This window comes from Myotis brandtii, unplaced genomic scaffold (genome assembly GCF_000412655.1).
Source record: "Myotis brandtii unplaced genomic scaffold, ASM41265v1 scaffold573, whole genome shotgun sequence".
Classification (NCBI taxonomy): domain Eukaryota; kingdom Metazoa; phylum Chordata; class Mammalia; order Chiroptera; family Vespertilionidae; genus Myotis; species Myotis brandtii.
In genome coordinates, this window is record NW_005370145.1 from 1,391,305 (window position 1) to 1,404,934 (window position 13,630).

General features: G+C 41.6%; 1 protein-coding gene across 1 annotated transcript in view; it reads right to left on the reverse strand.

Moving 5' to 3' along the window:
- Nucleotides 1–13,630, reverse strand: part of MYH10 (myosin, heavy chain 10, non-muscle) — a 145,718-nt gene that overhangs the window by 60,097 nt on the left and 71,991 nt on the right. Inside the window, exons 9-14 of the mRNA XM_014549811.1 lie at nucleotides 12,877–13,019; nucleotides 11,761–11,904; nucleotides 11,432–11,527; nucleotides 6,853–6,971; nucleotides 6,160–6,312; nucleotides 2,864–3,037 (exon numbers count right to left, since the gene is read on the reverse strand). Of these exons, the coding sequence (XP_014405297.1) occupies nucleotides 2,864–3,037; nucleotides 6,160–6,312; nucleotides 6,853–6,971; nucleotides 11,432–11,527; nucleotides 11,761–11,904; nucleotides 12,877–13,019 (829 nt within the window). The remainder of the gene's footprint in view (nucleotides 1–2,863; nucleotides 3,038–6,159; nucleotides 6,313–6,852; nucleotides 6,972–11,431; nucleotides 11,528–11,760; nucleotides 11,905–12,876; nucleotides 13,020–13,630) is intronic.

Sequence of the window (13,630 nt, forward strand, 5' to 3'; positions counted from 1 at the left end):
ACAGATAAATGTGAGTGAAATACTGTAATAACAGGGACAGGGGCAGGTGGCAGCAGAAGCTGAGACTCCTCTGCAGTGAGCCCAGACTGAGCCCTCCCTCCACGCTGCTAAGCCCGCGTCCTCCCCCTGAAAGAACTACATGAAAGAACTTTCTGAGCAGCTAAAAAAAGACTGTGATCAAAGAGACCGGGATCTCTAACTTCTGAAATAGGATCCCGAATATAATGTAATCTTTTCTAAATGACTCAGTGACAGCATAATTATGAATATCCGTTATGGTGTCTCCTTGTTATTTTTCCTGCGTCATCCTTCAACGTCAAGTTCACTGTTAGCACTTCTTTTAATTGGAGCTGTAAGTATGAGAGACCATTTCCTGCCTAAGGCCAGAGGCACTCTCAAAGGTTTGTAAGCAGCTTTCTGAACTTAGAGGCTCACCCACTGCCCTCCACACCCCCAACCACCCCCGCCGGGTGGGGCTGGGTTTGTGAGAGAGAGGAGGCAAAGACTGGCCCGTAGCTTTCGAGGTATTTATTTTCCTTCTGGAAAATGTTCTCACTCTTCATTTTGAAAGAACCATCAATAGCATCATTATCCCATATTGTACAGGTCATAGTTAAGTTTCCTACTGCTATAAAATCTTTGTGTTTCTATGGATAAGTGGAAAAAGGTAATCCTAAAGAACAATGGACTTAAAGAGTGAGTCAGCATTCAATCCTAAACTCCCTCCCTCCCCTTTCTGAGCCGCCTCTCCTTTAAGTTGGGACCAGTCAGGCAAGAAATAAAACGGTACATTCTAAAGTCTTTTGGGGAAGAGCCTAGAGATGCCAGTACAAAAAGTTAGGAGGAAGGAGGAAGGAGGAAGGAAGGAAGGGGTAGAGGGAGGGAGCAAGGAAGGAGTGAGGAAAAAAGGAAGAATTCATTCTGCTCACTGTCCTTAAGTATCTAGACGAAGCTGGCATATCCTCCCCATGCCAATAGCTTCTGAACACCCTGAATGGACAATTTTCCTAAAATCCCACTATCCTCCCAATTTCTGGAATGTGGCCCTTGGAACGCTCTCCCACTGCCGTCCTGGCCTTTACCGTCTCCAAATTCAGAGCGTCACTGACCAGGAACCACTAACCAGTGAACTACCACCATGTTCTGTTCTGTTCTGTTCTCTGGCTTTAAGATCAGGTCCCCTAGGACCAGGGCCATGCTATCTACTCCCCACACCCCCACAGCACCCCAATCATCTTATTTCCAGGCTATAATAGAGGAGTTAATAAAATTTTGTGGCCTTGATCTTATCCTAATCTAATAATAGTCAACAAAACAACTGAAAGTGCAGATACATAGTTAATACTTTCTTAACACATAGAGCTTCCAGTGTTACAGATACACATAAGTGAGCATCTCAAATCATATGATTGCTGATAATATCAATATTAAATGTTCTATTCCCTTATTTATATAAATTCCCAAACAATTTTTTGGGCAACAAAACTGTAAGGAAAGAGTCACACGTCTGTGTGGACACTGGAAGTTACTATGAGTAATGCCTTCGATGTTACTCCTAAACAATGCTGCAGGGTACACAGAGCAGAGTCCTCCCAAGTGCAGTAATTTGAGAGTTCGGCCCCAAACAAGCGGCTGCAGTGCCTTGAAAGGTAAAATGATCTCTCATGTATGAGCCAAAGGAAAACAATGTTCCTTCCCTTAAACCCAAACTTCTAATGTGCGACAAGTACTGTCTCTAACAGGTGCGTGTCCTCTAGGCTCCTGTCCCTCGTTCGGAACCAGGTACTGAGCATCCAGGCTTAGGCATTGGTCCTCCAACCCCTCAAACTCGGGAACAGGGTGCAGACTGAGTAGCACAAGGAGAACTGCTCCACAGCCTAGAGCGCCTCACAGAACACACCTCGTGGGAACACACCTACTGAACCAGCTTAGACCTTGACCTAAATGACTGGTATCGGTGCTTAATCGCGCTTTAGTTTTCCTAGGTTTTGGTAGTTAGCAAAGTAAAATAAGCAAAGCTACTACCTTGCTGTAGCTCCCAGGGAATACACAGCCCAATCAACATTCATTTGGGATCATACAGTTTCATTCGAGAGTTATACATGTTCCATTATTTCTACATGATACCGAACCAAAAGAAAATGGTCTAAGAGTGCTATAAAAATATACCTGCCTCAACCTTAAAAATAAAAACTTCTAATTAAAAACATCTGTCAGAATAAAAACATCCTTGTACTTATCAGGATAAACTTTAGTTATCTGAAAAATAGATTTACACGCCATGTCTTAGTTTTGGCCAAATGAAGTGCCCTGTATTGCCTAGGACAGTGGTTGGCAAACTGTGGCTCGGCAAACAGAGGCTCGCGAGCCACATGCGGCTCTTCAGCCCCTTGACTGTGGCTCTTCCACAAAATACCAACTTCTGCGCATGGGCCACGAAGTTTCAATCGCACTGTACGTGCGTGCCCGCACGTGGTATTCTGTGGAAGAGCCACAGTCAAGGGGCCAAAGAGCCGCATGTGGCTCGAGAGCCGCGGTTTGCCGACCACGGGCCTAGGAGGCGAGTCAGGTGGAGCCCTCCACCCTCCCGAGGCGCAGAGGGTTGGAGGTAAACGTGACTGCCACCACCATTGTGGCACCTGCAGTCTGGGAAGACCGGGTACATGAGCCAAAGAAGGGTCTGAATGGCATGCTACCTACTTTTTCAATAGGTACTTTATCACAGTATCACCTTCCTAGAACATTTAGATTAGAAAATTAACACTGAGCAGACAGGATAATTCACACGGATCAGATTAAGCCAAGAAAAACTCAAGGCACCGCCTGCAGCAGCTCTGAAAGCCAACGGCAGGGAAACACTCACAGGCCTCTCTATCAGGTCGATGCACGGCTGCAGGTCGAGCCCGAAGTCGATGAAGTTCCACTCGATGCCCTCGCGCTGGTACTCCTCCTGCTCCAGGATGAACATGGTGTGGTTGAACAGCTGCTGCAGCTTCTCGTTCGTGTAGTTGATGCACAGCTGCTCGAAGGAGTTCAGCTGCCAAGGTTGAGAGAACGGGTTTCCAAACATGGGAAGGGGATAGAAAAGCAGAAATAGTAATCCAGTTATCAAACAATTCATTAAAGGTCAATTAGGTGTCAACTATGTTATTGCTTGTAGCTAATGATAGCGACTGAACTGAGGGGGGTCTCTCTCCATTTCTCTCTCTCTCTCTCTCTCTCTCTCTCTCTCACACACGAGGGGGTCTCTCTCCATCTCTCTCTCTCTCTCACACACACACACACACACACACTACATATATATACATTACTGAACTGCTACAATGAGAAAATAATAAACAGTATGCTAAGTGAATAATCTACAAATAAAACAAAGCTTATTAGTGAATGGTTAATGAATATAAATTATGAAATGAGAAAGAGAAGAAAAACAAAGAGACTTGGGGAAGCAAGCACCACTCCATAAACTCTGAGGGGTCTAGAGAATGGACGTGGTGCGGTCCCATCTACTCTTCACTCAGCTGCCAGCTCAGAGGGAGCTCAGAAAGACCTAATGTGTACTTCACAGGGATGTTGTTGAGATCCTAGCCAGGCCTCACGAGCAAAATGCACTCAACCCAGTGTGAGGCTCCAGGCTGCTTCCCTAGGAATCCCTTCTTATCAAGTGTCTGACCTTTGCCAATACTAAGAGTGACACTGCATTGCTCTCAGGAAGTGAACTTGAGCATCTTTGCATATGTTACAGACATTTGTTTCCTTCTCTGCGATCTCTGCCTGTTTTTCTATTTTGCTGTTGATGGGATGAATGACCAAATGGATGAATTAATAGGCACAATATTCTTAAAGCAATCACTTTCTATATTAGAGGCACTCAACCTTTTTTCCTGCCTTCACAAGTAGCAAGTGCCCATAAATAACCTTTTTCATTATAAAAAGTGATCCTCAAGTAGGGCAGGTACAATCAATCTCCGAGGAATAAATTTATAGTCTGAGAGACATTCTAGTCCCCCACCCCTTACGGAGGTGTTACACTCACCATTTTGGAATGAGGTCAGGCTAGGAAGGCAGGGGCAGTGTTTGCTTGCTCAAACACATTTCTAGTGAACCACATGAACATCTACAGACTGCTCGATGGTGCTTATTCATGTTTGTGTCAATGGCATTGCTCTGCCTTAGGATTATGAGACCTTTTTCTCTGTTTAGCCTTATTAGTATGTGTGGTGGTATTTTTTAAAAATAATTTTTTAATTTCTCTTCCATATTTAAGCTATCAACTATATGTTAAAATAATCAATTTTTACATTGGTAATTCATGGTATAAAATTAAAAATGTACAAAGAATTGCACTGTCTCATTCCCTAGAGTCAATTACTATCACTTATTTCTTGTGATCCTTCCAGAAATAGTCTGTGCACTTATAAACGTGTTGTCTTGTTTTGTTTTTTAACTCAACAATGTATTTGGAGTCTTTCCATATCAGTAAATGAAGCCACCCTACTCTTTATAATGGGTGCGTAAGCACTCCACTCTATTGGTATCTCAGATTAATTGAACCAATCTCCTAATGGTGGGCATTTAGCTTTTCCCATGATAAATAACGATTAATACCACCCTTGCATTTTTAGCATTACACATTTTTCTACTGTCCGTGTACTTACATGTATAGCTTTCTTTTACATCCTTTAATAGCCTTGTGAAGACTTATCCTCTACAGTACTACATTTTCCTATCCAAGAACAAGGTATGCTTTTTCAACTGTTCAAGTCTTCTATGTTTTCACAGTAGCCTTATAAAACTGTCTTCAACTTAATCTTGCCCATTTCTTCTTAAATTTATTCTTAGATATTTCATCTGCTTTTGTTGCAGTTGGAAATATAATTCTTTTCTTTTATTACATCTTCTGATTATTTATATATAGGGTGGCAAATGATTTTAAAAATGTAACTTTAAGCTACAGACATTTCTGTTTCCTCCTCTGTGAACTCTGCCCATTTACCTGGCCACCTTTCATGATTTCTCAAGTTATTTACAAATCAATGCACATTAAAGCAATTTCTTATTGTGGCAGTTGCAGTTGAGCAGGCAAAACAGCGTATACGGTACCAGTTCAGACTGCAGGGAAACAGATGTAATTTTAAAGTGGCCAAAGTAGCACACTGATCCCAAGAAGTACTTTATTATTTGTTTCTTACATATACACAGTCAGCCTATCAAAGGAGAGATAAAGATATAAATATTTAAGAGATCAAAATGTTATCAACTTTTTTTGCAGGCGTATAACTACAAACCTTTGATGGATTGATGTTGAATAAATGGAAAAATCTAGTCAGATCAAGAATAAAAGATATTGAAATCCATCATCAAATCCTATGGCTTTATCTTCAAAACAGAGATCATTATCTTTCCTCATTTCTCCATCTCACACTGCTTATTCCTGACTCCTGAGCCGGCCACCATCCCCTGGCCCCTGGGCCATGACAAAGGCCAGTGGCCTCACGGTCTCCCTACTTCTGCTTTTGCTCCACACCACACTCCAGTTCCTGTTGGGCAGCTACATCTAGTCACTCTGGCTTTCCAGCAATTTCTAATATTAACAAATCCCCTCCCATACAGGACTGCTGCCTGGAGAACTTACGGAGGCTGGGCTTCTCCCCCTTCATGTACCAGTAAGGTCAGCACTGCAGACACCTCCCAAGACTCAGCTGTCTAAAGCCGGCCTCCCCACTCTTCCATCACAGCAGCGCTCACAGTTCTGAGAATGTAGTGGCTCTTCCTCTTTTATGGTCTGACTCTCTACTAGAATGGCAGGGATTATCCCTGCTTCTCTACCACTACGTCCCCAGTGCCTAGCACAGCAGTGAGTGTACATTGTGAGCCTTCATTAATATCTGTTAAAAGAATAAGACGAGCCCGACCGGCGTGGATCAGTTGAGCATCGACCTATGAACCAGGAGGTCAGGGTTCGATTCCCAGTCAGGGCACATGCCCGGGTTGCAGGCTCGATCCCCAGTTGGGGGCGTGCAGGAGGCAGCCAATCAATGATTCTCTGTCATCACTGATGTTTCTATCCCTCTTATCCTCTCCCTTTCCCTCTCTGAAATCAATAAAAATAAAGAAAGAAAGAATAATTTGAAGGAAGAGAAGGAGGGAGAGACACACCTCAAAAATTTCAAATCCAGCAATGTCCAGGATTCCAATGAAAGATGCTCCCTGACGCTTGGTCCTATCCAGAGCTTTATTGATCCGGTGAACGAGCCAGCGAAAGAGCCGCTCGTAGGTAGCTTTTGCCAATGCTTCCACTGCAAAGTCCGCCTGTAATTACACAACACCATGCTTTATTCTGGGAATGATCTCAACAAGGCATTCATGGCTATTATATATAGTTCAATGTTCTACAAAAATCCTGAAATAGTATGTACTGCTTAGTCATGTCTCAAGTTTACACATCAACAAAGGGTGTTAGTACAATTAAATGTAAACTAGAGATAATCAATTTAAGGGAAGGGTGAAGATGGCCAGTAAAGAAGAACCCCTCCCAATGTCCCAGGGGTTCTGTGAGCCTATCTGCTCGGAGTCTGAAAGGAGTCCACCCTGAAACAGGGGAGTCCAACTCCTATATTCTTGGTGGGTGGGCTCTACAAGGACATAACTTTGTCCTGGATAATCTATCTACTGGGGAAAACTCAAATTTCCTTTTTAAAAAACTACACAAGAAAACCCCCACTCAATTAGTCCCAGGAAACATCCATATTATTGAGTTTATCTGACTTAGTTTGTCACACACCACTCAGAAGGTCTTATGACCACAATTTATCATTCAAACAAATGTAGAATAATTAATGGTAAATGTACTTGTTCTTTGGTCTGGGCTTTCTGCACGTAGTCTCGGCCGACCTTGATCCGGGGGGTAAGGATGGCCCGAGTGAACTCCATCACATTCATCCCAAGAAGATGGCACAGCTTCTGGGCAACTAGAGTGTAAAAAAAATCTTCTAAATAGTGGCCTCCTCCTTATGATCCAGTCACAATACATGCAATAAACACTGGAAAACCCCGAGTCATCATTAAATTGTATTAAGAAATAACAAGTTTTAGGTCTGATGGAAAACCCCTTCATCCCTTCAAATTAATATCACTCCTCCTGAGGTTATTTATAAGAGACGGCTAGCCAGCAATTACTTATTATGGCTAATAATGCAAGTTACTGAGTCTTGGAACCCATACACACAGAATGAGAAAAACAGTGCTGCCAAGATAACTGGCCGTGATCATGTAATGATCCTAATAATATTTTAATGGGCAAGAAATCTATAAGTTTAAAAAAAGTTATTTGATTACATGGCTAACATGAAACACTCAATACATAACTGCTACTTTTGTTATTGTTGATTCTCAGCAGCATTAGGGCACCTGCCTCACTAGAAGTTCATTGTCTAATATCCCCCAAGGTCCAACAAGTATACGAATTATTATAATTAATTTTGAACTGAGTGTTAAAAATAACAATAATATTCTCTAAGGGTAAGCACATTTTGAATTATGTTACAGGTATAACCTACCCAGGTCATTTCAAGACCTGCATCCTATCGCCCTAACCCAGGCCAATGGCTGGCTGCCTGCAGGAACCCTGTCTGCAGGGCGGGCCGTGCCTCGAGAGCACTTCCTGTGCTTTGGGGCTCTTCTCACTGGCTCTTACCAATGGCTCTGCCTCAGCTGCTAGGTCGTGGCTCCCTTTAGTTAATGAATGGATCATGAGTGTAGGTATTGGATAGGAAATTAGAAAATACAAAGAAGTACAAAAGGCAAATTACCCACATCCCTTTGCTTTGTACCATGACAAATATCATTTCAGCAGCTAAAATATATACTTCATAGTGGGGCTATATCTTGGTTTACTTCATTCCATTGGATATTTAAGGTAGCTCCCTTGTTGCCATTGCATACATCTTTCTGTGTAATAAGTGTTCTGTCTGTCTCTTATTCCCCTTCCTGAGACTACTTCAAAGAGCCAAGCTTAGTACAAAAGTTCCAGAAGTAAAATAAAACACAGTAATTAATTAAAGCTAGGGAATAGGAAACTTACTGGCCATCTAGCCATGGCAAGTACAACTTTGGTTTTATGATGTTACGGTAAAGAAATGTGGCTAAATGTTTAAACAGACCTATTAGAACTCATCTATCTTATGGAGAGCTGGCACCTTGGGTGGCAAACACTCACTACAGGGCTGAGTGCTGCTCAAGGAAGAATAAAACAGAAACAGGTGAGACTGACTTCCGACAGAGGTAGGTGGAAACAGGGCAGAAAGAATGGGGGAAGGGAACAGAGTGGAAGAGATGGGGGTGGGTGTGAACAAAATCAGAGAAGTACACATTTTTCTGTAGTTTTGACTTTTAGAATTATTTATATGTTGCATATACTAAAATATAAGCAAAAAGGGTTAATGGGGGGGGGGCAAAATGCAATACAAACAGAAATAAATGAAGCTACCTACATTACAAATGAACGCGTAGCCACTCGAAGGCAGAAGGAGGGAAGAGTAAAACAGTATTTTGACCCACCATCTGCTGATGGGCACTTAGGCTATTTCCAAATCTTCGCTATGGTAAATTGTGCTGCTATGAACACAGGGGTACATATATCCTTTCTGATTGGTGTTTCTAGTTTCTTGGGATATATTCCTAGAAGTGGGATCACTGGGTCAAATGGGAGTTCCATTTTTAGTTTTTTGAGGAAACTCCTTACTGTTCTCCACTGTGGTACATCTACACAATGGAATACTACGCTGCGGTAAAAAAGAAGGAATTCTTACCATTTGCAACAGCATGGATGGAACTGGAGAGCATTATGCTAAGTGAAATAAGCCAGTCAGAGAAAGATAAATATCACATGATCTCACTCATTTGTGGAATATAATGAACCTAATAAAGTATAAGCAGTCATCAAGCATAAAAAGTTGGTTAAAAGTACAGGGTATAAACTGCTGAACAAAAACAGATCCAGAAACTGAGAAGCATTGACCAGATGTTCAAATCTCAGAGGGAAAGTAGGGGAGGATGGGAGCAAGGGGGAGAGATTAACCAAAGGACATGTATGCATGCATGTAAACATAACCAATGGACACAGACACCAGGGGGTGAGGGCATGAGCAGGAAGAGGGGCAATGGGGGGATATGGACACATATGTAATACCTTAATCAATAAAGAAAAAAACAACACAAACAAACAAACAAACTAACACCTACAGTATTTTGACTCTATACCAGGGGTGGGCAAACTTTTTGACTCGAGGGCCACAATGGGTTCTTAAACTGGACCGGAGGGCCGGAACAAAAGCATGGATGGAGTGTTTGTGTGAACTAATATAAATTCAAAGTAAACAACATTACATAAAAGGGTACGGTCTTTTTGTTTTTTAGTTTTATTCATTTCAAACAGGCCGGATCCGGCCCTCGGGCCGTAGTTTGCCCACGGCTGCTACTCTAATGCTAAAGAACCGTACACAAAGAGTGTTTACTAATTAGCAGATTTGTTTTCCGGAGGAGTACAGGTGAGTAATTCTGAAGCTCTTTTATGGGTATTCTAGGATCGAACAAATAAACAAATATACTGTAGATAAGACTTCTTACTGTCAGAGAAAGGAGTTTCAAATAAAGAAAAGGAAATGGCTAGCATAAAACCTGTAGTGTCGGATCAAAATTAGAGTATCAGTATAAATCCATGGTTTTTAATATACATACAAAGAAATGAAAATAGGAGTGAGTACACGTGTGTGCATGTTCCCTTGCTCTGTCCTCTGAGAGAAGTCAGAAACAAATGAAACCCTGGAACAACCAGGTATTGGCAGCTAAATCCCATTCTCCAATATGAAGAAATGGTAGTGAAACGGCCAATTCCAGGGCCCGGGCTGGACAAATACAAAATGAGTCTGGAACATTTTGCGTTGCAAACAAACAAACAAAAACCCACAGTATTTTGACTCTATACTCTAATGCTAAAGAACCGTACACAAATACTATTAGTAGGTTTGTTTTCCGGAGGAGTACAAGTGAGTAATTCTGAAGCTCTTTTATGGGTATTCTAGGATCGAACAAATAAACAAATATACTGTAGATAAGACTTCTTACTGTCAGAGAAAGGAGTTTCAAATAAAGAAAAGGAAATGGCTAGCATAAAACCTGTAGTGTCGGATCAAAATTGGAGGTATCAGTATAAATTCATGGTTTTGAATATACAAACAAAGAAATGAAAATAGGAGTGAGTACATGTGTGTGCATGTTCCCTTGCTCTGTCCTCTGAGAGAAGTCAGAAACCAATGAGACCCTAGAACAACCAGGTATTGGCAGCTAAATCCCATTCTTCAATATGAAGAAACGGTAGCGAAACGGCCAATTCCAGGGCCGGGGTTGGACAAATACAAAATGAGTCTGGAACATTTTGCGTTGCCATAAAGTAAGAAATTGCTTTAAAATAAAAGTGACAGAGTCATGTCAGAGTGACCTGAGCACTAGCCTGAAGGGGCTCCAACTCCTCATGGCCACATCCAGGACAGGAATAAATAAATAATTATGGAATGGATCATAAACCATACAATTATTTAAAGAAGGGCCCATGTGTCTATACTGATAGGAATGAAAAAGCGAAAGCTCTTTGTTACAGTAGAATTCCAGGGAGTAAATATAAAAGAACGATGTAGACAGAAGTCACCACTTGACATACACCACAAGCAAGACTCATTTCAGGTAAGAATCATAAACGGATGCTACAACTAGTAGCCCAAGAGCCTGATGAGAGCCTGGACTTACTTCCTTAGTCTCAGTGTCTCCCTCCTCTCCCAGATACTTGTTCCAAAGGCAGAAGGTAATCAGGTAGTGGAGAAACCCGGTAGACACTTCCTTAACCAAGTTAACCTCACCAACGAGACAAACTCACATAGGCCTGCCGATATGATGCACGAGAAGGCCACACCACTTCTGTGATGTTCTTACCAAAAACGGGTAACCTGAATTTAATCAGGAGGAAACCTCAGACAAACCCAAATGGAGGGACATTTTCCAGAACAACCGGCCAGCATTCTTCTTCAAAAGTCAAGGCCACGAAAGACAGAGACTGGGCCTATGTTCCTGGTAAGGTCAACACTGGTAGGTCTCAGTAGCTGCAGCTCCCTTTCCGATGAGCTGTGTGGTCTCTGCAGCTTAGGTCTCCGCATGCCCCCATCCCCAGGGCCTCCCCAGGCCACGGCGGGGTCTCCAGTGCTGCCTTGTGTGCTACACACATCTCTTCCCTCAGGTGACACCAGAGTGGCCCTCACGCGTTCTGCTCCTGAGTCTGTGGCACTGCGTCGGGAGTGTTTTCTATGCCTGCGCTAACATGTTCTTGGAGAGCACAACCAACGACCACTTAAATGGAAATAAAATCAGCATCGTCAGTTACCTGTATTTTCCGGCATGGAAGCTTGATCAGTGTTTCGCTCCTTTTTGAAAGAAATGTTTCCAAACTGAAGCACTGAAGACACTACTTTAAGCATAGCTTTATTAAAGAGAAAAAAATTAATAAGAATATTGCATCGACATAGAGCAGAGATATATTCTAATTTATTTTGACTAAAAATTAGCTGGACAAAACTTTTCAGGATCTCTCTCAGGATGTCATAAAATTACAGGCAGTTCTCAGTTCCTCGATCATTTTCTAGTTTAGGCTATTGACCCCCAACGTGTGTCTTATTTAAATGAGTATCAGAATCTTAGAGAAATCCCACATACACAGAATCTCTTCATGGGAGAAGCCCATTATATGCATCGCTTCCATCGTCTCCTGGAAGTTATCTTTGTCTTGCTGTCCCGGAATGGGAATATAACCGTTGGAGAGGAATCTGTAGTTGTTAAATCCTTCAAGCAGCAAGTCAGCTACAAGAAAACAGAACGGAATGCCTTCAAGCAACACTCCTCAGCAGACTGAGCATGCCCACATCCAGGCGGCACGGACGCCCCAGGAGGCCAGCGGTTCCCCACATACTTCTCACCCCCACACTTTCTCTTTCTTTATATGTTCATGCTAAATACACAAACACATACAGTTTCCCATCGTCTGCAACCAGGAAGGAAAATGATAATGTAAACTGCACAAATCTCAACGGGCGTTGGGGACAGTGGTTTATACAATATTTTAAATCGGATCGTGGGAAAATAATGTAACTTTTCCAGAGAACTAAAACCTTATTGTTTTCAGATTTAAATATTTTAGAAAGCTTTTAAACCCATCTTCTATTCCTTTCTTAGCAAGGAGTTTATAGCAAACACTATGGGGTCAATATGAAGACAAAGTGGACCTAAGATAAACACCCAGATGTAGAAGGTGTGCGCTCAGCCCAGCCACCCCGAAACCTCTCTCCAAGGCAGTCTATTTAGTGGTAAATGTGCTTTTGAGAGTGATGTGCAACATAAAACATTATGACAGAATATTATAATGGATAATACCCCCACTGCCTACTTGTACTTTAGGGGCCGTGAGTTACCCAAACAGGTAAAGATAGACTAATTTAACAGTATTCACCTAAAGGTCCTTGTGATTCAAGAAAAACCCACCATAGGCTTTTCCCAGGACTAGTGGAAATGTAACATATATATTTAGTTGTTAATCTAGAAATAAAAATGTTTGTCCATTAATTTTATTAAGTAAGTTTATTTTTTCTTACTTGTATATTTATAAATGTTGAAACAAAACTTTATAAAAACACACCATTTGCCTTCTAATTTAAAAAAAGAAATAGAGATAATATAACACCACCCATGTACCTACCACTTAAAAGTATTTATCCCATTGGCATGGAAATTCCTTTTCACTTTCATCATCTGACCAGCTAGAGTTTTGTAACTTACACTTTAGGTGTTCTCCTGCTCCAGATAGCAGCTGGTAAAAGATATGAAAAGTACGCTCATCTTTTGCTTGGCGAACAGCACGAGATTTTTCCAGAAGGTCTGAGCAAAGACGGTTAAGGATTAAGTTGGTCCTTTTTCCATGTCTATTTAATTATAAAACATTTTTTCTCTCTGATATAGGTCAGGTATACTGCTATTAACGACTCTAAATGGTTAAACTTTGTAAGTGAGAAAAGAAAATGTATGCAATTTATGTTTCCCACTAATCTGCTAGATCCACTGGGCTAGTAGGGAACTTAAAACCTCGGAGTGCTTTCCTCACGCCCCCCACCCCACCCCTTCTTAACTTGGATTATATTCAAAGAATACAGCACTATACGAAGAACTGTATTTCTATCACTGGAGATTATTCTAACAAGAATCAGAGAACTGTCATCTGTAACCTTCCTAACTGGCACACTACCAGTTCAGAAACACTTCTATTTTATTATCTGTACCCAAATTAATTCCATACAGACCTACCATTTCTTAGGACTAGTGTATGTATTTGACATTTTCCTCTAGTTTTGTTCTGCTTAACGCTAACTGAAACGGCTTTAACTGTACTTTTATGAGGATTGTTTCAATGGGTACACGCCCATCCTACGAATGGCAGAAATAGGTGGTAAAAAATAAATAAGCTAACACAACCATAACTGAAGAGTAGTTCAATTTAACAGTATTCACCTAAAGGTCCTTACACCACACAAACATT